The sequence below is a fragment of the Montipora capricornis genome, chromosome 6 (genome assembly GCF_036669925.1).
Source record: "Montipora capricornis isolate CH-2021 chromosome 6, ASM3666992v2, whole genome shotgun sequence".
NCBI lineage: Eukaryota > Metazoa > Cnidaria > Anthozoa > Scleractinia > Acroporidae > Montipora > Montipora capricornis.
Window position 1 is genome coordinate 29,987,646 of NC_090888.1, and position 24,619 is coordinate 30,012,264.

General features: G+C 39.2%; 1 protein-coding gene and 1 pseudogene across 3 annotated transcripts; both read left to right on the forward strand.

Annotated features, from left to right (window-relative positions):
- Positions 1-24,619, forward strand: LOC138050428 (putative ammonium transporter 2). Of its 3 annotated transcripts, XM_068896762.1 has the most exons (6): positions 1-177; positions 2,416-2,453; positions 11,613-11,840; positions 20,031-20,555; positions 21,199-21,364; positions 22,379-24,619. In XM_068896762.1, the coding sequence occupies exons 3-6, from the start codon at positions 11,660-11,662 to the stop codon at positions 23,361-23,363; spliced, it is 1,857 nt and encodes a 618-aa protein (XP_068752863.1). In that variant the 5' UTR covers positions 1-177; positions 2,416-2,453; positions 11,613-11,659; the 3' UTR covers positions 23,364-24,619. The 3 variants fall into 3 exon arrangements, with proteins under 3 accessions (XP_068752863.1, XP_068752861.1, XP_068752862.1); XM_068896760.1 differs by lacking the exons at positions 1-177; positions 2,416-2,453 and adding an exon at positions 10,873-11,045 and having other exon boundaries at positions 11,602-11,840; XM_068896761.1 differs by lacking the exons at positions 1-177; positions 2,416-2,453 and adding an exon at positions 10,873-11,045.
- On the forward strand, positions 16,773-18,125 carry LOC138050978 (uncharacterized; annotated as a pseudogene).

Here is a 24,619-nt window from a genome sequence, read left to right on the forward strand (position 1 = left end):
TCGTGCACTAGTCTACTTGACTTTCATACAAAATTTTCAAGCATCAGTTAAAATAACATGGCGACAAAAACGCGGAGGAAAAAATTCCAGGCCGGCAAAAGAATGGCACATTCATTTCCGAATCATCATGAAACTTCAAGGAGAAGTGAGCGGGAGGATGGAAAAGCTCTGGAAAAGGTAGCTGATCGAGTAGACTAGTGGCTGAAAGTTTGGAAAACTCGAGGACGAACCGTTGCGTAAATTTAATGGGGCTGTTTCTTTTTAATGTTTTTATTACCCTACGAACTTAAGCTCAAAGTGAATGCATGTTTTTAAAGTTCTTTTCCTTTACTTTCGTGAAAATTGAGCAGTATTTTCGTCCTCGTCCGCTTGAATTTCACAAAAAAAACACTCCAGAGGATGAGCATGACGGCAATGGAGAGATATTATACAAAACACCAACCAAATGAAGATGACCCCTGCTTAAAACTTCGTTGCTATGCTCGAGAAAGGTTTTTTTTCGGTAAAAACCTTTCATCTCTTCAACGATCGATCCTCTCTTGGGTTCCAGTCCTTGCCCGACAGGTCACGCAAAAGCGTGACAAACGAACTTTTCCAAGAGCTTTGCAAAATCACATCGATTTTATTCGTTCAGATCATAGGTGACCCCTATTTTTTTAATCATGAATCACTTACTTTACTTACTATCTACACAATATGATGAAATGAAAAAATTCTCACCGTGAGAAGTTATCCTTTTTTAACATTTTCTTTCCTCGTGCCATCGAATTCCGGTAGTGGTTGCAGCGGATAGAGCTTACGAAAACGCTCGTCGAGGATGAACTCTACTGTTTACCACATCCCTAGCGGCATACAATTATCTAAAAATCTCACTCCTAAAAACCTATGCACGGAAACTTTCACTCTAACAGTTTATTTTTATGATTTTCGATGGATGAGCAGATGAGCCTACATCTCGCTATTATGACCGATTTCTCGAAATTAAGGCATTTTTCCACTGCCATTTTCTCCGAAACAAAGTCGATGGCCCCCATTTTTTTTTCATTTTGGGAGTAAAGCCCTGGCCAAACGAAACGCAAGTCATCGCAAGTCGACGCAAGTTTTGTTACTTGCGCTGACTTGCATACCGTTTGGCCACCCACTTGCATTCACTTGCGAAGACTTGCGACGACTTGCGTTTGATTTGAACATGTTCAAATTTTGGACGCAAGTCCGCCCAACTTGCGTCTCGTTTGGCCACTCAACGCAAGTGGATGCAAGTTTTCGCAAGTCATTCGAACTTTTTTGGAAACCTTTTAGCCAATCTGATGCCGCTGTTTGAGCAGGAACCTCAAACTATTTCGCGCCTTTCGCGCTTTCATTTTGACAAGATGGCTTCTGTCACGGAGGAAAATTCGGAAAACTTAAGCCCTGAAGAGCTAAAAGAAAACAAGGATAGGGAGTTAAAAAAACATAAGAAAAAGGAAAACCAGAACAGGAGACCCAGTAGCGGTGGAAGTATAAGCAGCAGCTACAGTGAAAGTAGCAGCTCTTCCGAGTCTGAACCTAGGAAAAAGAAAAAAAAAACAAAAATTCTGCTGCTTTTGCAAAGGACTTGCGCTCAACTTGCGTCTCGTTTGGCCACCCTATCGCAAGTGAACGCAAGTCATCGCAAGTGAGAACTTGCGTCGACTTGCGATGACTTGCGTTTCGTTTGGCCAGGTCTTAAGTACTTTATGACCTAACTCTAGCCGAGAAATGAAGAAAATCCCACCGTAGGCGGCGACGGCAACGAGAACGTCACAAATTTGCATATACAGTACGCAAAAACAATAGCTTTGCACGCCCTGCACGTGCGTTTTTCACTTTTGTCCATTTCTTTGCCGTCGTCAGCAAAACTACAATGTGAAATAGCCAAATTTGAGGTTTTATGAACAACGTTAGCACTTGAGGATAAATTACCATTTTCTCCCCTAAATTAAGCGCCGTTCCTACCAATGTCATTTTTAAGGAACTACCACACCCCTGTCATATCAAAAAGGTTGAAATAGTTACGAAGCGATTAAAATAAAGCGAATTTATATTTTGAGATGACGTTCTCGTTGCCGTCGCCGTTGTCGTTGCTTAAGCTCCCTATTGTCTTTGAAGAAACGGGACGGTGAAATCTGGTTCCCATTCAGCGTTACCAGATAATGTTAGAAATAATCTCTAAAATATTTAAAATTCAACCAAATTTACAGGCCAGTTTTTCGGAAAAATCAGTTTTTTTGAAATGTGTCTCTAAATGTTTTTTTTTCATGCACAGAATTTGTTTAAATTTGAAATTAATCTAAGCTAACATGCAAAAAATAAGTGACCATTAAACCGTTTGTGTAGAATTTTCTTAGTTTTCGTGAATAGGAGATGTCTATTTATATTCCATATATTTACATGTAGGAATTAGAAGAAAGATGAGTGGAATTAGCGGTGGAAAGGTGCGTGGAATTATTTCTGGTGACCTATTCGAATCATGAGCTGACGCGAGCAGCTTACGAATTGCGTTTGTGGCTTACGCGCGCGCACTCAACTGAAAACCCTCTCGAGCCTCCTTAACCCAGCAAGGAATAGAAACACCTAAAAATGATATTAAATAAATAATATTTACGAAGATACGGACACTTATCTATTCCGATTCAGAAGTTCAGATGCGCCCAGAACAAAGATAAATAAATAAATAAATAAAGCTCTTTATTTATTAGAAATCACTGCTGATCCTTGCAATCTGATTGGCTCTCAGCAGTGCGATTTTTTCCCAAATCGCACTTTTTTTGCTCTAAATCGCACCATTTCCCCAGCCAATGAGAAAGGAACACTAAAACAAAACAGCCAATCAGATTTCAAGGCTTGTTTCAGGTAACCAATCAAATTGCAGGAAAATGAAAGACAAAGAAAACCATTGCATGGCGAGTGTTGCAACTTTTGTTCCCACTGACTGGATCAATAAAATGTTGGCACTGACTATAATCCTGTATTTTAGCTGTAAATAATGATTGTATGATTTCTAAATGGATGTAATAAAGAGGTATAATTGAACTTCGTTGATTTCAAATCGAACTCGCGCTGCGCGCTCGTTCGATTTTGAAATCACACGTATGATTTCAGACCAAATTGCACTCCAGTCAGTTCAATTACCATTATTTATTAGTTTCAAAAAAAAAAAGCGTTCTGGATTACAATAAACAATTACATAAAATTGAAAAGGCATCTATTAATGAGACAACGTTTGAAACGTTGGTCCTAATCTGAGGAAGTACATAGGAATGATCTTTATTCCTTAGCAATCTTGTTTTACTGGGAGGGAGAAGATCTACCAAAGGACCTTCCGCAGAAGGAGTTATACTCTTCCATAACTTGTTATCCGAGGCGTCTAAAACTGAGACTTAAGACGGGTGAGACCTCCTCAAGGAAACCAAAACGAACTGCTCTTTTCTAAAACTTGTCAATACTTATCATCACTAAAATAAATACACTTATCATTGGCTTTCCAGGGGGCCGACTTTTCAGTTAAAGACGCCTTCAGTTTTGAAGAATGGGCCAAACAGAGCACCCGTAACGGCGAGTTCATGTGTTCCTTTGAAGTCAATTCACTATTTACTAATGTCCCACTGGATAAAACTGTTCAAAATTTGGCTTGATAAGCTGTGTGCCCTCGCAAATCCACCTAGACTACCCCGATTGATCCTAAAGAATTTACTCTTGTTTGCAACAAAGAAGAATCATTTTGTTTTTGATGGCCAATACTATGACCAGATTAATGGCGTCGCAATGGGCTCTCCCCTTGGTCCTGTTTTGATGTGTTATTTTGAGAAAAAATGGGCGATAACATCAATCAACCTACTATTTGGTTTCGGTATGTGAACGATACCTTTACTCTTTTCAAGAACAAAAATGATGCTTTGAGTTTTTTAGATTACCTGAATGAGAGACACAACAACATTAAATTCACAATTGAGTTTGAACAAAACGATGAAATTTCATTCCTGGATAACGCCATTGTGACAACTCCTTCTCAACATCAATCTATCGAAAAAAGACATTCACCGGTCTTTATACCAAATGGGATTCTTTTACTCCGCGTAAATACAAAATAAACCTAGTTCGCACTTTGGCTTAATTATCGCTGCATTAGAATTTGTTCGTCACCCCGGTTGTTACAGTTGACCTTATGATCTCAAGAAGACAAGAGGATTTTGTTACACACCCGAAGAATGAAGTATTTTTATTTTTAGTGTGCAGAGCAAATTGCTGGGATTGCAATGATTTCTATATAAGGAAAAGGAAAGGTCAATTACTTGACAGAAAAAAAGAACGTTTTAAAGCTCTTGCAACAAATAGTCACGAATCTGCAATTGCTGATCATGTTTTCTCAACCAACCATAGGATAAAGTTGGATCATTTTGAAACCTTAGCAATTGGTCGATCAGAGATGCGTTGTAAAATGAAAGAGTCTTGTTCATCCGTGATTTAAAAGCCAGCCTTAGATGAAAACGTTGGCAGTGAGAAACTTTATCTTTATTATTGGCATATTTCTTGTCGTTTTAGTTTAATCAATTTCGTTAGTTCCCAGTCCGATCAGTTGTATGTTCAGTGGGTTGCCATAGGCAACACAGTCAGAAAATGAGTTTAATTTCTACCTTTCCCGTGTCAAGAAAATGGAAAAGTTGCGCAATAGGTCTTTCCCGTCACTCCCCTGCTAAGTAGTGTCTTTGTGCGTAGAGACTTTTGTGAGTATTTTTGGTAGGTCTTTAGGGGGTAGTAGAAATACGTAGATTTTATCTGGTGGACACTTGTAACTCGAATAGCATTTTGGTGGATCTTTAAACAAAATATACCCTTATGGAGCTCAAAAATAAAACGTGAATTGGATTAACACGACATGCGGTGAAAAAAAGATATCTGGAATCATGAGAGCGACGAGTAATGGGATTCGACAACAATTGCATCTTTCGCCATCGGATATGTGAGATGTATTTCTAATATTTTACGTACGTATTTTATGTACATCACTGAAACCAAATAGCAAATCATCTGGTAACTTTTTGTGGTAGTATATACACTATGTCACCGGGTTGTAAGACCGTGCTGACAATAATTTTTAGTTTCTAAAGAAACTGTGGTGCTGCGTCGGTGGGAGATTGAAACAGAAATTTATTTTATCAAACGAGTTGATAAAGGTCATATAGCCACCGTGAAAGATTTGGAAAGCTGACGTTTATTACATTCGTCCTCTCATCCACAACACGTAAAAAATGCCATTCCATTCTCTCAATTTCTAAGACTGAGGCGCCTTTGTAATAACGACTCCGATTTTAACAACAAATGTGAGGAAATGTGCCAGTTTTTAAAAAACGGGGCTACCCAGACTCCGCTATCACCACAGGCAAACATCGTGCCCAAGAAATCGATCGAAATACCGTACTACAATCACCACAAAACGGAGAAACCAACAGAATTCCATTCACCCTCTCCTACCATCCACAAAACCTTGCAGTCAAAAATGTAATTCTCAAAAACTTCAAAATTCTTCGCAATGATCCCGAAACTCAACACATCTTTTCTCTACCACCACTTATTTCATTCAAACGCGACAAAAACATAGGCAACTTTCTAGTTAGGAGAGCTTTCAAGTCAGACAACCAACCAGATTTTTCTTCAAACGAACAATTCCAACATTACATTAATTGCTGAAAGAAGGCGGAAATTTGAAATAGAAAGTGACATAAACTCTTTGGCTTCAAAAGTGGATGAAATCAAGAGCAATTCAGCAAACTCAGATAGTGGTCATTCGCACAACATTCAAAGGTTACAATCTATTCGACATGATGCCAATTCTGCATGAAGATGTTTTTCGGCGTGAAAGAGCTATAGGTGCCTTGGAGAAAATGACAAATTCCTCTCAAGATATTACAAACAGAGTGTCAGAGAAAAAGAAAAATTGTTATCTTCCCTCCCTTGATTTAGTTCCAGGGGGAAAGAGCACAGTAAGGTATGTTGAAGTGAAGCTTCAAGCTTTAGAAGAAATAAAGGGAACACTTTTTCACATGCTGGGCAATACCGTACTTCTTGCCTTACGTAGAAGATCATATAACCAAAATACTTACACTAAGGCTGAAGAAGTGAGAAGGAAGAGAAGAATGAAAGAACAAAATCAAGAAGCTGAAAGTATTGTCAAGACAGGCTAAAGAGCTGTGTAAACGTTTGACTGGGAATGGAGAAATAGATATCACTCAAAAAGCCAGTATTCCTGTGATTGACAGTAATAACGTCAACAGAGAAGCACTTCACACTAAACGGGGAAAGAGATTTCACCTAGAGCCTCTCAAACAGCTTAAAGAGCAAGGACATATCAGTGATTGTGTTATAATTGAGATAAGACAGGACCGCTTCAAGGAAGAAAGAAGATAATCAGCCAAAGCTTACTGCTTTTTTATATGAGCAGTACATGCTCTAATAGCAAAAAACTCACATCAACCTCATCAACCTCATCTACAAAGAATGATTCGGATAGTGAGATTGCATAACATGACTTTATGCATGTAATCATTTGTTAAAATGCCGATGAAATTGTTTAAGTGTTACACAATAATGAATATTGTGTTGATGCACCTACTATCTCAGCATTAAATCTTTTTGTCAAAATGCTGATGAAATTGTTTTAGTATTACACAATATAGGACTTTGTGTAAAACTGAATCAAAATCAGGTCCTTAAATACTCAAGCATCATGCTGCTCAGTAGGGATGCTACTTAAAAGAAACTTGAAGACCCCCCCAACGATTGCTTTAATGAATGAGTTGCCAGAAATCGAATCCGCGCTTTATACGCAAAGGGTTCTGGGATCGCCAGGGGGCAAACATTCATTGATTGATTGATTTATTTACACAATTCACACAATTTACACAACCCGCGTATAGCATTGGCTAATCTTGGCGGGTATTAGTGATAAATAAACAGTAAATAAAAGTTGAAAGATTACAATATTAGTCTACAATATTACTACAGTATAGGATTACGACACTAGTTATAAGATACAATATTTGTTGGTATTAATGTTAATAGTATAGTACAGGTTTATGATATGCAGTTGTAAGCTAAAATATATTATAATAGGCAGTTACATAGCGGAATACATAGCTATAAAGTACAATTTTCCTTACCGAAGAGAAACGTGTATTATGTGCATGGACATCAGATGAATGAATAAAAAGCTGACGAATATTCATAGGTGTTGAATTAGTAAAAACATCATGCATTATAGTGGAAAAAGTTTCAAAGTAAAGCATATCAACAGGAAAAATGTTTGAAGCAATAAAAAGAGGGATGGCATGAGATCTTTTGTTGGAAAAGAAGATAAGACGGAGTGCACGTTTTTGCAAAGTAAAGATCTTCTTCAAATCACGCTGAGCTGCCAGACAGGTATACCGTAGAGCGCGTAGAGAAAATATCAGGGAGCGGTAGATTTGAAGAAGGATATTTAGAGGTACATGATGTCTTAGCCTTGCGAGTATACAAACTAGTTTGCTAGTCGCCGTCGAAGCAATATAATCAATATGAGGCCAGACATACTTCAAATAAATTACATATACATAGCTTAGAAGTTTGTGTAGATCCTCGACATCCTTGAACTTCAACACTCTCGATTCCCGGTCCTTACGAAGGTAAACGCAGGAATTCTTGGCCCAACAGAATTCAAAATGATTATTAGTTTTGAATTTCTTCGCTTCGGAGAAGACAATCTGCAATTTGGGTGTGAGATGGTCGAAGAGTCTAAGAGACGATAAAGAAACTCGGTCAGGCAAGCCAAGGTTAACTGGGTTTGATTTACAAGCATCCTTCCGGACAGCCATAACCGTTTCGTTTGCTATCCTCCTTGTAAATTTGCATATGATGGGCTTCGGTCGATTCCCGGCACTTCTGACTGGCACACGATGCGCTATCTCTATATTCTGTAATGTGATATTCTTTCCCATAAATTGCACATTGCAAGTCGCTGTGAGAAAATGTATGGCGAAAACTTATTCGACGCCCAAAAAAACGATTTTAGAGAGAGATTAACGCTTTTTCGACTCAGTTTTATCAGAAATCGATTTTGGCAATGTTGATGCGTGGCAAGTGTAAGTTTGTGTTTGAATAACGTGAATATTAAATTCTCAACCTCGGATAATGCATTTCGCATGCTCTGATTGGTTCACTCAATCTCAGTTATCAGCTCATATACCTTGGTTTGACCTTATATGGTAAATGATTGCGTTAAGCGTTGCTAAACTAAAAATGTTTTCGCCGGAATGCGAAATTACTCTTTGAATAAAGCCAAAAAGGAGAAAAAAAACTTTTTTTGTGCAAAGTTTGGATCAATTCCGACGTTTAGAAGTACGCGAAAAGGCAAGAAAAGTTTTTGTGATGAGCCTGCGTCTGTCTGACAACAAGGTATTACACAACATCGCATCAGTTCTCATCAAGTTTTTTTCGATTTCGCTCGGATTTGCTCGCTTTTTCCGCTCGTATTTCGTACTTCCAAATTTTTGGAGTTGAAGGAATTTAATAAAACAATTATTCCATTCGCGCTTGTTGGATATGAGACTGGTTATAGCCAACTCGGCGCTACGCGCCTCGTTGGCTATTTACCATCTCATATCCAACAAGCGCGAATGGAATAATTGTTAAATATGAGATAATATTTGCTGATTAACTAACTTCCTTGCTTGCGTAAGATTTATTATGAAATGGTCTCAAACTATTACAAAATTAGGAATAAATCTGGAGGAAACATCTCAATTAAGCCTTTTCAGTGGTATCAACGTGTCCTATTTCTAAACTCAGCAATTCAAATAATATTGGAAATATGTCTTGTGGCGATCATTGTGTTGTGTGGGGTTGTAAGAGGTCTTGTAACACTGAACGATCGAAGTTACCCAGAGAAGCATAAGTTTACTCGCCCAGGAATGACAATGATGTTTTGTCGTGGGTAGAGCTATTAATCGTTACCAATTCAAGGTTTCGATGAGTACAAAGGTCTGTTTAAATAACTTTGTACGAACTTACAGAACCTCTGAATGTCCACCACCAAATTTGTAGATAAGAGAGTATGATTGTGGGAGTACTAAAACCTCAAAGACCTGCTCCAAAGATCAGATCTACAGAGAACTAGTACATGAAGATGACGCTTTTGTATTGGTCGAAGTCATAGTGGAGCTTGACAAGATTGCTCAGATCCAGTAACTTTAATACTTGTCAAGTGAAGCTATGATCTTCGCAGTTATGAACGCAATTTTTACAATTGCGTAGAGAAGCCTGAAAATTCAGGACTTCAACGGGGCTTGAACCCGTGACCTCGCGATTCCGGTGCCACGCTCTAACCAACTGAGCTATGAAGCCACTGATGTTGGGAGCTGGTCATTTGTGGAACCCACAAATGACCAGCTCGCAACGTCAGTCAACGCGACTGGCGAGCCGCCGAGCTACTCGAGTGATAGTTCTTTAAAAGTGGGCTGTATTCTGTAGTTTATCCGCACTTACTTCCTCACGATTTCACAACGGCGAATATCCATTGTGCTTTGCGCTTTAGTTCACGATTTTAGAACGAGGAATATACATTCTAATTACCGATTTTGGCGTTAGGACTCGGAAGAGTATATACTGTATATAGCCCTCCTGGGCTCTCACGCTTTGAGAACGAAGAATATTCGTCGTGTTTTGCGCTTTGGGGCATTCACGTTTTCAGAGCGAAGAACATGCATTGTCCTTAGCATGTTTGTCTCACCAGCCATTCACGGGTCGTATGAGTTCGGCAGAATTGCTTATCATCAGTATGTAAATAATATCTATGCAGTTCACCAATTGTACGACTCGTGAACCATTGTACGACCTGTACGGGTTGGACAATAGGAGAATCGGAAAAATCGTAGAATCAGAGAATGAAAATTGGTAAAATAGGAGAATCGGAAAAATCTTAGAATCGGACAATAAAAATTGGTAAAATAGGAGAATTGGAAAAATCGTAGAATCGGAAGAATCGCAGAATCTGAACAAGCGGAGAATCTGAAGAATCGTACGTCAAAAGTCATATTTTACTATTGTACGATTTAGCCATAATCGCACCCTTTTGCGTATCAACATTGCCCAAATCGATTTCTGATATAACTGTGTCGAAAAAAGCGTTGATCTCTTTCCAAAATCGTTTTTTGGACGTCGAAATAAGTTTCCGGCATACATTTTCTTACAGCGCCTTGCAATGTTTGCCCCCTGGCGATCCTAGAACCCTTTACGTATAAACAGGGATCCGTAATTACTGGCAACTCGTTAAGTAAAGTGCGAAGATTGCTTCTATCTTTCGGTGACCCGGCTTGACGGCTTTCTTCGCAACGTAATTACTTGGTTTCGTCATTTGATGTGGCAGATGTAATTTTTTGCTGGGTTTTTTCTTTTCTCGTTTTCGCAAAGGCGTATGATTCATTGAGTTAATGTACGATTTTTCGGTTTAAACTTAAACGTCCAATGCCGGACTGAGTCAAAATTTACTTTGTGCTAACCACGTCAAAATTTACTTTGTGCTAACCACGTCATGCAACCAGGGTGACGGTAAATCATACACGGTTTTATGGCCTTCATTAAACTACAAACCAGAGACATGGACTATATTCCCCTAGGCTTGAATAAACATAACGTGTCATAAGATATGCGCTTCTGGGATCATCAAGAACGAAAGATAATCTTGATTGTCGAACCTTTCTTATTTGGTTCTATTCATATTGAATATTTCATTGGCTTGTAATAGTCAATTTAAAATTCGTTGACGCAGGCGGCCTAGTGTATTCAGTGAGTAAACGTAATTATGCATGTAAATTGCAATTGGAAGATTATCCGCGAAGCTTTGGGAAACAACTGTCAGACACCAGGTGCCCTATGCTTTGTAAACTGCATACTCAAGCGAAAGGAACCACTTTTTCGCTAATAAAAAGGGCGTTCTAATGGAACTTGAAGACAACTGTGGGGAATACCAAATATTAAGGCAACGGGTGAATATAGAGGTGAGGCAATAAAACACTAGCTATTTGTTTTGTTGGGGTAACAGCTACTGTATTTTAGCTGAGAAATCCGACATGCGTCTGCCATGGCTATGGCAACTGAGCTACACCCTGCATTATTTATTTTTTTCTTGTCAGCTAACCAAACGATCAACAAAAAATCTGTAGATTTTATTTGTGTAAAATTTCCTGGTCTCTTTCTAAAGGGATACATAGAATGTCCTTCGGATTTTTCTTTCAGCGACAATTGACCGGCCGCAAAATGAAATTGAACTGGCATTTTTAATTAACGACATGGTGAACTTATTTCCAATGATTTTAGTGCCATCATCTCAGATTTTTATTAAGTGCTTTAAGTACAGTCAGGTTATCATTAAAATTAGAGGGGGACCGTCTTTCATATATCTATATCTGGTGCTGGAAATTTTTTGCGCTTTGTAACTTTTCCATTTTTTTCTACTGCAATATATTTAATGATTCAAATTTCCACTCGTCATTGACACTTACTCCATGTTGTTCTATTTGCATTTCCGTACCGGCTTCCACAACTTCCTCAAAGAAAAAAACAAGAATTCATTATCAGAAACCACACTGTCTACTGTTTTCGAGGGATAATTATGACAATGATCAGCAACTCATCGCCACTACCAGAAACATTACCGACATCAGTCAGCGAACAACTTGTTACCGCACATACAGGCCGGGGTGACATGGATGGACCAGGAGATGCTGTATGGATCCTAACCAGTGCTTTTATAATCTTCACAATGATTTCAGGGTTTGGACTTGTAGAATCTGGTAAGTTTGAATTTTTTTTTAAAAAAGGTATCCCTCATTATCTTTACTGTACCTGTGTCAGTTTGACGACGAAAGTTCACCTGTCAAGTTCAATTTAAAATGGGTGTTTCTAAACAGCTTTGTTGTTCCATTTTTATTTCTCATTAAAGAAGACATTACTAAGAGCTGATTGGTTGACACAGACGGCAATTCGTTTTTTTTTATTCATGGGTAGTTGTTGGTACTCAAGAATATTACCAGACGCGCATTGTTTTCGCTCTTTGTAAATTGAAAGCACTTTGGCAAAACTGAGTTAGTTTTCCGGTCTCCACTTTGGAAAAAGTCTACAATATCCCGCTAGCAGAGTATGTCTTAATCTCGTCGCTTTTATTTCCTTGTATTCTTACGGCTGTCTTTCCCGCTGCTCTTTTCTCTGGGAAAGAAGGTAGCAGCGGTAAGCGGTTATTTCATTTAAAAAACAAGAGCAAATTTATACATAGCAAAGAAAACGTGAGAGTTTGACGATTCAAGAGAACTGAAAGAGTCTGTTTTGATTCAAAATTGTTATTTACAGTCATGAAAAATTTAACTCAAACTGAAAATAAATCCTGTTTTGCTTGACATCCCGATATTGAAATAAGAGGCCTATTTTCTTCTCCTACGTTAGATAACTCCGCATAAATTGGGCTAGAACATTAATGAAAAAGGTATTATAAGATGCACGAAGACAATTCGATTCATCGACCGATATGGCATCATTTACACAGGGAAGAGAACTTTGCAAAAGGTCTTAAAATAACTGTTCCGAGAGAATTCACAGATTGCGTTACGCCTGCTTTCACGGTGCATGTTTCCTGTTCTTGACCTAAAGTAATTTTTACTTCGATTGCAAAATGCTGCTTCAATTTCGCTAAAGAAGGCCGCCTGGTGAATTTCCCGGCAAGCCTTAAAATTATTATTCCTAGAAATTTTACTATTGAGTTATCAAAAAGTAATCCAGTGGACCAAATTAACATTGAGGTATGTTTTTAATTTCAGCAATTTTTGAAAACACGTGCAATAATCAGTTCTTAATTTTATTTGGCCTCTTACGTCTTGATTGCTGCCCGCAGTGAGTGAGCCTGAAGTGAATGAACGAGGCAGCTCTCTAATAGGGAGAACAAAATTTTCTTCGAAACGCAAGGGATTGTGGGCAAGGGCGCAAGGAATTGTGGTTATGCGGTATGATCTTGTTTTTTCATTTCGCTTCTCGTGTATCCTCAACTATAGATATTTTACACTGTCACGCAACAAAAAAATTAATTCGAAATCGTTCAATGAAAAAGGCCAAGAACTTGGCATGTTGTGGGAAACAAATCTCTTCAATTCTCAGATCTGTATGGTATATCGTTTCTGAGTTATTTGTCCAAGCGTTTCACGCAACTTTGTAGAGTTTTGTATGGATTGTCAAACGTTCTGTGATCCACCAATATGGTAGTCCTGTTCCGCGACGCCCTCTTACCCCGCCCTGAAAATGGGCCTGGAACCCAGGCGGGAAAAGGGAGAGTCCTGTATTACTTGCAGGCGCATGCTCGGAATGAACCAATCATATTGTAGTTAGATCCCAGGCTAGATATATATGTAAATAAAGGGAACATACATGTATGAAAACTACTGTGTGATTTGCAGTGTCAGGAAAGAGAACATCTAAATTATGCCTCATCGTGACCAAACGAGGAGGAAAAACCCCGATCGCAGTGATGTTGGAAAATTATTGCCGAATAAATGTAACGACTGAGAGAAGATCGCAATAGATCGATGCAAAGCCTGAACTAGTAAATATAGCATAGGATTTCACTCAGCGACATCACTCAGCGACAAAACAGCTCGGAGTCAGAATTTCGTATTATCTGCAGTAAAGGCAAGATGACACACGCTTTTAAGTAGCATTATTTCATCCTTATTAATTAATATTCACGAACAAATTTTGACCAGAAAAAAAAAATCGCGACAATTAACGTCCGAATAATCGATGTTTGACTGTGCATATATATGTATAAATTTAATAGGAACATTATTGCTTCATAATTGCGTAATCAACACAAACTAGTATGTAAAGAAACAAATAGTCCAGGTTGTGATTCAATTTCGTTTAACTTTATCAGGAATAATGCTCAGTTTTTCTGTCATGCAATCATCTTTTAGTTTTTCCGATATAAAAATCATTGCAGTCTCAACAGGCAGCTCTACATAAAGCTTAGCCATTTGGCCACGGCCAAAAGTCTGTCCTAGTAAGGAAAGAAAGATTTAATGCGACGAGTGCTTTGAAAAATTATTCTAAGGAAAAATTAATAGTCTGAGTAAATTACTCTACTCTAATTACTAAAAAAATATTCTGTTTGTCACCGGTGTTTGTGTATTATTCCTGATAAAACTGAGAATATTTACGACATTTTTTACCTGACTGTTTTATATTGGGTATTCAAACAATTTGTCCCCGATTTTGAAAAAAAATTGGTAGGCCTAAACCCCTGAAACAATCACAGTTTCAATAATTATTGGACAACTCAAATATATGATCACTGGATCAGTTTAATTATTACATAACTAGATCGACAGAAGTAATGAACAATCAATAATGAACAATAAACAAGAGTTCCAGCAGGAGATTTATTAGTCTTCGTTGAGCGATTCACATCCACAACCTACAGTGTATTTGTAAGTTTTAAAGAGTCTCGGGAGAGCAATTAAATCAAAATTTGATATTTTTTTGCGGCAACATCATGCAGCTGTTCAGTTGGGTTTCACGCACGAACTTCCATACTTTCGTATGTCATCCATCTGATCTTCCATGATTGGGACCCACGATAAGAAGGACTGATTTACAATTAACATCGGACTCGGATCGAAAAAAATCGCAAACATATTAAAGGAACAACCACGTAGCAAACAGACTTGCCAAATCCTGTTGCAGGTTTAACAAAACCATCATTACCGGTAACGACTGCATGAATAGCTTGCAGTTGTTCCGCCTTAGGCACAAAGGTAAAGTGACATTTCTTAACGGCGAAATCAATTGTCTCCAGAAACTTGGCGTTATAATTTCCTTTCACATTATCCCTATGTATCCAGTGTAAAAGCACTCGGAATAAGCTATACCCAAATAAGGAATCTTTTTCCAAATATGGTTTTTTTCCCGAGTTTTGGGGGGAAAATGGCGTCATTCCGAGCATGCGCCTGCAAGTAATACAGGACTCTCTCTTTTCCCGCCTGGGTTTCCAGGCCCATTTTCAGCGCGGGAAAAGAGGGAGTCCCGGAACAGGACCACCAATAGCCCTTATTCACGATAGCCGCCATGTTGGTTTTCAAATTGTCTTGCAAATTAGCCATGTGTTATGCTGGGGGGCAAACATTGGAATAAAGGCAAATTGCGGAAAATCGGCTCGTCGAAATATTGAATTAACATTGCTAAAAGTACATTTTAGAATTTAGAATTAAGTACCTTTTATAATAATTTTATATCTTTTGATTGCCTCGGACATTTTGACTTTCTACTTTGTTATCTGCTCATTTTTCACTAAAAACACATCGAAGTAACTTGTGTAAACATTTAATGAACGTAAAACAAGTCATCTGTGTGGCTAAGATGTTCGTGATAATCTCTCGAACTTGTGTTGTTTGCCCCCTCAGAAATGTGTAGCTAATTTGCATGATAAGGGCAAGTCCAACATGGTGGCTATCGTGAATAAGGTCTATATGGTGGCTGGTAATCAATGAAAACAACTGGAGTTCACTTTGTCGTGAAAGTTCTTACTTACTTGAAGGTTCAAACTGCTGAGATACTAAAGGATAGGCATTTTTTTCAACCAAGTAGCTTTGTATCATTGTGTCACGCAAGGTGATAATTCGGACATTCAAAATGCTGTATTATCGAAACGAAGACATCACGGAACTGGAAACTCGAATTAACAAATTGATGTCAGACAGACGCATGAAAAACTGACATCAATTTGTTTTTTTTACAATAACAAAAAGGCAGCGGGGTCAAAATGAAGTCAAAACACGAGAAGAACGCAACACAAAAATGCGAGAAACTTCAATTTTATTCAATCTAACGCGACCGAATTTATAACTTCCCTCGCTCTCTCTTATTGGCTGATGAAAAAAAGGGATACGTTCTATTGGTCCAAAAGTGACAGATCGACGTTTCACAAAATTTTGCATAAATCAAACTCTTCGAAGTGCATAAATTATAAATTTGTGTGTCTGTCCACTTGTTGACAAAAAAATTAGGCAATAAGCGCTCGAGAATTTTGCAGTCATTGTAAAAAGAAGATTTATTTCTAGGTCATCTTCAACCTCCTTTAGATAAGAATTCAATAGACCTTGCGATTCTGATATTAAAATTTGATGACCTCACTGTGAAAACCATCTATTGGTTTTCTTTCTTCGCTTGAGTGGGGTCCAGAAGGATGTTCAGTTGGGGGTCCAGTTTTGGGGTCCACGTTTTGTACCGTCCCTGCTCAAGACCTTTTAAAATCTCCCTTCAGTTCTACGCATGAACCGTCAGCATTTCTACCATTTAGGTCAACTATTATACTTATATGTCAGATGTGTAGTTATAATTATGTAATATTCCGAATTATCGATGTACTTGAAATGCCTTGTTCGCATTTTACGGGGAGCACTAAGGAAAAAAATATTTTTAGGCGCAATTAATTTATTCCTCTGTAGCTTATTTCCTCGGTAATATGTGGCCAGAAACCCATAAGGATTGAAACGTGTAACGGCCCCTTGTGTGCTGGGAAACAAGCTTCTGAATATTCAATTTGCTAAGTACCATATTTGGAACAACAAGAGCGAGGGGTTTCCAAATATGGTACTTAGCACTGAAACATTCAACCAATCAGTTCTCACTGAATATTCGGAAGCTGTGAACGCGCGTTACACGTTTCAACTCTTATGGGTTTCTGATGTGTGGTTGACAAGTTTATATCAGATCATGCTGCTGTTCGATGTCGGCTCGTGCCACCCAGGCCTGGTCTCCTGGTTAACACCATCAGCTATCGGAAAATCAAGTCTGTCGACATTGACCAACTGAAACAAAATATACAGCAGACTTTCCTCTGCATATGAGAAGTGCCAACTAATGCCGATGATCTAAATGACTATGCGAAGGAGTACAACACCGACCTTTCCAAACTCCGGACCTCGATCGGCATGCGCCGCAAAGGACGCGCGTACAATGAAGATATTGATCTGGCTAAGCGCGTCCGCAGGAAAGCTGAACGCAAATGGAGGAGAACGATACTTCCGTCAGACTTTGTAGATTCCAAAAAGAAACGGAATTATGCCACGAACCTAATGAACAAAGCTAGACAAGAATTCTATACTCAGTTCGTTGAAGAGAATAGCTCTAACCAGAAAAAGCTGTTTAATGCCGCAAACAAGCTGCTCTGCGAGCGCAAGCAGTTGGCCCTTCCTGAGCACACAAAGACGACCGTTTTGGCGAATGATATCGGGAGGTATTTCGTAGGCAAAATAGAGTGCATTCGCACGGACATCTTGTACCTCCAGACATTGTCACGAACAGAACCCTTATTTCTTATAACAACCTGAGTGAGCGTAATGTTAGTGACTTGAATTAAAAATTCTGCGAAGAAGTCTTGTGTCCTAGATCCGATGCCTGCTTATCTGATATATGACTCTCTTGACGTGGTGGTGCCGCTGATAACTAGAATGGTGAACGCATCCCTGTCTACGGGGCACTTCCCAGATGAATTGAAGGAAGCTGTTGTGAACCCCTTACTGAAAAAAGGCGCAAAGGTCTCTGATCACAAAACTCTAAGACCAGTGAGTAATCTGCAATTTGTTTCGAAGATTACTGAGAGAGCGGTTTGCAGCCAGTTTTATACCCACATAACAGAAAATGGACTCTTTCCAGAATTACAATCGGCGTACAGAAGTGCACATAATACAGAGACGGCACTGTTGAAAATTGTTAACGACATTCTGCTAAATATGAATAGCCAACATGTGTCTTTGCTAGTTCTCCTGGACTTAACTACCGCATTTGAAGCGGTGGACCATAATATCCTTCTTCGGCGTCTAGAGACCTCATTTGGCGTCACCGGCAATGCTCTCAAATGGTTCGACTCTTATTTGTATGGTCGGACCCAACGCGTCATTGTCAACGGGAAACTGTCAGAGAGATGTCATCTGTCGTTTAGTGTGCCACAGGGATCGTGTCTCCGTCCTCTTCTTTTTTCTGTTTATGCTAGCAAGCTCTTTGAAGACTCATCTGCCCCACGCCAATGCATACGCTGACGAAACCCAATTATACCTCTCGTTCAAACCAGACAGTGCGCTCTGTGAGACGAAGGCCAGGTGTACCATGAAGCAGTGCATCAGGCCCGTGAGATCGTGGATGGTTGTTGATAAGCTTAACGAAGAAAAGACGGAGTTCATGCTAATCGGGACTCGCCAACAGCTCTCCAAAGTACGAACTGATAGTCCCTTAGTTGCCAGAACTGTCGTGTTGTCTGTAAGCGAAGCTAGAAATCTCGGTGTCTGGTTTGACTTTAAATTTCAATTTCAAACAAATATTAACTAGACGTATCAGTCAGCGTTTTGCTATATCTACAATATAAGACGTATATGTAAATTGTTATTATTTGAAGCTGCTAAGACGTTAGTTCAAGCATTAGTCATTAGCCGCCTAGATTCTTGCAACTCAGTTCTATAGAGTATACCGGCTATCCACACGAATAAACTACAGCGCGTAAAAAACGCAGCCGCGAGACTTCTCACAACACGCCACAACGGCTCACACATCGCTCCAGTCACGGTAGACGTCCATTGGCTGCCTGTAAAATTTAGAATAATTTTTAAAGTTATTTATTTACTTTTAAGGCTGTGCATGGTATTGAACCTGCATATATTACTAGTCTTTTATCTTTGAAACAAGCTAGGTATAATCTTAGGTCTGTTGGCAACAACACTCTAGCAAGGCCCGAAATCAAATCGGCCAAGACGACTGGAGATAGAGCCTTCGCGGTTGTTGCTCCAATCTTATGGAATGCATTACCGCCCAGTCTTAGGGCTACTGATAGCATTACTTCATTCAAGAAGCAAGTAAAGCCGTATCTTTTTAGGAAAGCATATTTTTAGATATTTCAGATTTAGGTTTTCTATTTCCTTGTTTATTCGACTATTATTACTACATACTTCATGTAATCAATGTTTGTTCACTTTCTATTGTTAGTTGCGCAACACTATTAGTTTATTTAATCAATCATACAAGTTTTATATCAATTGTAAATAACAGTATCATTAGTTAGCCTTCATTTTACCAATTTGTAAAGCGCGTTAGATCATATATTAACGAATTTCGCGCTATAGAAATAATCAAATTATTATTATTATTATTGTTATTATTAACATTGACCTTTATCCAGCAGCTTTTTAGAGTATAAAAACACCATTTTATTTTACTATAGATCTTCTCAGTTATACTTGTAATTAATATATGGATTTAGCCAAGCCCAAAGGCGGAGCTCCCGTTCTAACCCTAGAAAGCAAATATAGTGTATATGGAATTAATTATGCTTCTTCATAAAGTACAAAAGTATTCGTCTTTAGCTAGTATATACAGTTTACAGCGATCAAACACCTCTGAGCTGACAGCACTAAACTAACAAGTCTTGCAAACAATAATGTGTTAGCCCCGTTAAATAAAGTATTGTATTGCATCTGAAGAAAAAGATGTGACGCCGAGCGCCAATGTCTAAATTGTCCTTCTTACCTGTGGTTTTCCTTTCCTCACATGGATTTGTACTTGTATAGATTGTCAAAACTCTTCTAAATTAGAGCAGTTTTGAATCTCGTCTAAACTTTCCCAGCTAACCTCCGCCGCTTACGCGGGCCTGATAACAAAGCAGTTCTGCCCATTAATTTATTAGACGAAGATCATCATTGAGCGAAAGCAAACTTTGGGTTGTTTTAAACGTCAAGAGCGCGTGTGCAATGTCTTTGGTGTGCGATAACCAAGTTGCTGTTATTTCCGTTACGTCTGCGCTTGTATCTCCGGTGAAAAGACATCTTTAAATTAAGTTGTGTATATATGATTTACAATAAAACTGTTCACCTTAAAAAAGTTGCTCACAAATCCAAAATTGTTTAAAAAAGTGTGCGAAACAAACTGTAAAAGCCTTTTTTTAACCTTTTTTGTAGGTATGGTTTCTAGGAAGAATGAAACCAACATTATGGTTAAAAATGCCGTGGATGTAATTTTTGGCGGCTTGGGTTTCTGGATGTTTGGATTCGCTTTTACTTTCGGAGATGCTCCAGGCGTAAACTCTTTTTCTGGCTTTGGGAGGTTTTTCACAGACGCAGAAGAGACCGACATGGGCGAAGTGTTCTCGCTGTATTGCTTCCAAGCTTCTTTCGCCACAACTGCAACAACTATTGTTTCGGGGGCAGTAGCTGAAAGAATGAACTTAAAAGCTTACATTATATTTGCCTTCACAAACACAGCCACCTACTGCTTTCCCGCTCACTGGGTTTGGGGAAAAAAGGGATGGCTTAAAGAAATGGGTGTGGTTGACATGGGAGGTGCCAGCCCTGTTCACCTTGTGGGAGGGGTGGCAGGGCTTGTTGCCACTATGATGCTAAAGCCCAGGTTAGGGAGATTCCGAAGAACGACAGGTGTCGCACCATGGAAGCATGATATGGGATGTCCGACTAACGTTCTGTTAGGTATGTTTGGTATTATAGTTACCTTTTGGTAATGGCTCCCCAGGAGCTCATTTGCATCATAAGAAATTCTATCCTTCATATCTGGAATCAAAACCTGGCCAAAAAAGATGATATCGAAGTAGGATACAACGTATAGTGCCTTATTTCGGCTTGCAAAACAGGCTTTTTTTTTCAGACACAATAGCAAATTTCCATAAGTTAGGGCAATGACCGAAAATACCAGCACAAAATGCAATTTTCTAGGAAAGTTGAAGAAGCATGGTTTGGTCAGCCGAAACGCAACCAGTGTAAGATAATTAAAAATTATCCTACGCCTTTGGCTCCTGCTTCTGCATTTTTAAAAATTAATTACGTCGATCCGATCACCTGTTTGATCCAACGTATACCAATACGATTATCTGTTCCACGGTTGTCTCTTTAAACGTTTTAGGAAAAAGCCAGGGGACATTTGAACGTTCTCTCCGCTGTCTATGTCAAAATAGTAACGATCTATGGTTCATTGTTCTGAAGAGATTTAGGCCCTGGATTACACAGGAAATACGATAATTTCGTTTTGTGTTCTTACAAGGTCTGCAACATTAAAATGCGATTCGAGTGCTTTCTATACGAAGCATTTTATGTTTTGTTTTTTATCATTCTGCAGGCATGTTCATGCTGTGGTGGGGCTGGCTCGGTTTCAATTGTGGCAGCACTTTTGGCGTCAGCGGTGGCAAGTGGAAACTTGCCACTCGGTCAGCGGTGTGCACCATTAATGCGTCATGTGGTGGTGGGATATTTGCAACAATTTACTCTTACATCAAATGCAAAAGGTAAAGCTGGACGCAGAATAGTTTTTTGACAAAATGGAGTGGTTAAGGGCAAGGTCTCGTCTGTACCCCATGTTCAGGAACGTACATATGCGTGTCACACTTATTCTCCTGCGAAGTAATGTTTGCACAGGATCCCTGACAGCAAATCATATGCTATACATAAACCAATCACTTCTTTTCTGTTTGAAAGAGCAATTAAACTGGACAGGATTTTGTTTCTGGAATGTAATCTAACTACCGCCTTTAAAATAGCTCCGTGTCACCTTCAATCCTGGCCAAAACGTTTGGGGACACACCTCTTTTCACTACTTTTTTGGCAGGAATAACTCCAAGTTAGGTCTTACAACCTTGAGAAGTTTCTCCCTCACTACCCCAAGACAATGAAGACAATGCCAACATCGTTCTGCAGGAGAGGGGACTAATAAAACTAAGACAGACAAAGTGACCCCAGGGTTTTGGGCACGATAGCAGTATGTTACGGGATCCTAGTTTCCTGTTGAAAGATTATTGCGAACTGGAAAAAACGTGGAACGTTCATCTCCGTACGTTTGTAAAAAAGAAAACATCCCGCTGGATTAGGTCTGAAAGAGTCTCGAAACTGGAAATAAAGTGACGACAAGTTGAACGTGGATCTAAAAACACCTGGGGATTCGTTCTTATTGGTATAACAGTTAGTGATGACACTTGGTTGATACACATATTGTTATTAAGTTCTGGCAGTACAGGTCCTTAATATGCCCAAGGGCGCGCAATCTGGCGACAAGGTATTTTCATAACTTACCGTGACCAATTATTTCTTTTAAGAAATTCAGGTTTAAAACCTGATTCACGAAATTTAGGCTAAAAAACCCGAAGAACACCACTTGTATTTCGATTTGGATTGACATGGCCGCATATTGAGCAACAACATTGAGCCTGAGCGTTACAAAACTAAACCATATTTTGCTTTATCAATTACGACGGCTTCTGAAAATCACATAAAAAAATTACAGGAACTTTTGTTACCTTTTATAGGTTGGATATTCCTTTTTTTATGGCTGGGATCCTTGGTAGCTTGGTTAGCATCACGGCCATTTGTGGCGTTGTTCGTCCAGGAGAGAGCATTGCAATTGGTTTCGTCGGTTCAGCCATTACCATATTTGGTTGGCAACTTCTAAATAAGCTCCAAATAGATGATCCCGTTGGCGCTATCTCTACGCACGCAGGTGGCTCCGTCTGGGCAATGATCTCAGTCGGACTGTTTGTGGAAAAAGACAGCCTTCCTCAGCCGTTTTCTTCATCATATGGTGCATTCAAAGGTGGTCATGTTAAAATATTGGGCGTGCAGCTCTTGGCTTGCGTTTCTATAATAGTCTGGACTATTTTAATTGTCTTCATTCAGCTTTACGTCATTGACAAATGTGTTGGGTTGAGATTGGCTATGGAGGAGGAGATCATTGGAGCTGACGCCTGTGAGCATGGAATAGAACCAGCGAAATCCGATATCAACAGCTGCCTAGTAACAGCTTTGCCGTTGTCACCTAACTGTGTGTTTCCGGCTGCGATCAGTGAACATCGAGAAAACTCGGTTATAGCCACAAGTGACTTCAGCAGCCAAGTTGCAAGGGAGGAAAATTGTGAAAACAAGTTGGACGACTATGCGTCAGAGGATCACGAGGAGCCTGTCATTGGAGTGACGGAAGATGATACACAAAAGAATAATGAAACAAAGCAGCCTTATCAAAGCAGTCAAATAAACCAAGGGCATTTGTCCTTTGTCAGAAGAAAGCCAGCGTACGACGACTGCAACTCCATTTCCACTTGCTCTGCCAGAAACCGATCGGGTGGAATTGTCTCACGGCCTATCAGAAGTCCCGACAAGGTCAAAGGGAGCAACAGAAGACCCGTTGATTCTTCTCTTCAAGGAAACAGATCCACAGTGATAATCACGCTTACGCCAGTTGATGATGATAGAGCAGTCAGACTGAGTGTCAGTGACTTGCACAAATTGAAAAACTAACCAACCGCAAAATTGTTGGTATATGACAAAGAGACTGCTAAATTAAGGAGCTGGAGTAGAAACGTAAAACAGTCCCCTCCCAAAAACCCTAGCTGCATAGAACTTTAAGCAATCGAAAAATTTCTCCCTGTGCGTTATTGGTATAATAGAAAATTTAGAGTTCTTTCAATGAAAAAATATATGCACCTTTTTTCCACACAATTTAGGCCAACCCAAAAGCGTATTTCCGCAATTATATGTCATTTTATTATATTTGTAATTTCGAAACCCACGAATAATTTCTCGAGCAACCGAACTCATTCCATCAGATATTTCATCTTTAGCGCTAACCTTTTATACGAATCGATGATGATCACTTAGTGCGTGAAACTCGAGTAACAACTCTCCTTCTTTAAACTTAGAATTATATATAATTTGCACGATAGAGGAAAATCTTTCAACAACGAAACTCTTTATTTTAAACCCGACGCGTGTCGACTTTTGCCTTCATAAGAGGTCTTTGCTCTGCGTTTATTTACAGATGATAAGATTTATTTAATACAATATAATACGATACATACTTAATTAACCGCTCCCCATATGGGCTTTTCAGGGCCAATGAACAACTGTTAAGAATCCCAACTGGCCGGAGGCAAACCAGTTGGCTATTTACAAGTGCAGCTGGGAAGTTGAACCAGGGACTACCAGGATAAAATTCAACGAGTGGTTAGAGCAGGTCTTGAACCCGTGATCTCCGGATCTCAAGGCAAGCGCCCTAACCACTGGGCCACACTGTCTCGTTAGCAAGGGTATGCGAGCGGTAGTTCCCTTTTCTTTAGCTCGCTGGCTCTCTTCCTGCGTTATCGAGATGACTTTCCGCATTTCGGTCAGTACTTTCTCTCTATTATAGCCACAAGCAACGGAAAAATGTGAATATACCATTATTCTTTGTTTAAGTGTTTCTGTGGATGAGCAAATTCTCCTTATTATTAAGGCTTGGCTGTACAGGATGCTGTACCTCAGATGGGGTGGGTGTGTGGAGGTCCAGTGTGGGTATGAGTGGGTGTCGGTAGTATTCTAGTAAACGTCAGTGCTGATGTTGCATCTATTTAACGCATAAGTCAGCTACGCATAAGTCAGCTACAAAAATACTAAAAGCATAAATATACTAAACAGAGTAATTACAATAAAGTCACTAACAGTCACAATTATGCTAGCTATTTATTAAACAGCGTATACTAAATCTTGTTACTAATTAATAAATTTAAGGGAGAAAA

What these genes read in the sequence shown, in the direction of transcription:
- LOC138050428 (XM_068896762.1), top strand. Translation starts at nt 11,660, where the DNA reads ATGACAATGATCAGCAACTCATCGCCACTACCAGAAACATTACCGACA. An exon ending in TCCGACTAACGTTCTGTTAG is followed by an intron (nt 20,556 to 21,198) that starts GTATGTTTGGTA and finishes ATCATTCTGCAG; the next exon opens with GCATGTTCATGCTGTGGTGG. An exon ending in TCTTACATCAAATGCAAAAG is followed by an intron (nt 21,365 to 22,378) that starts GTAAAGCTGGAC and finishes TACCTTTTATAG; the next exon opens with GTTGGATATTCCTTTTTTTA.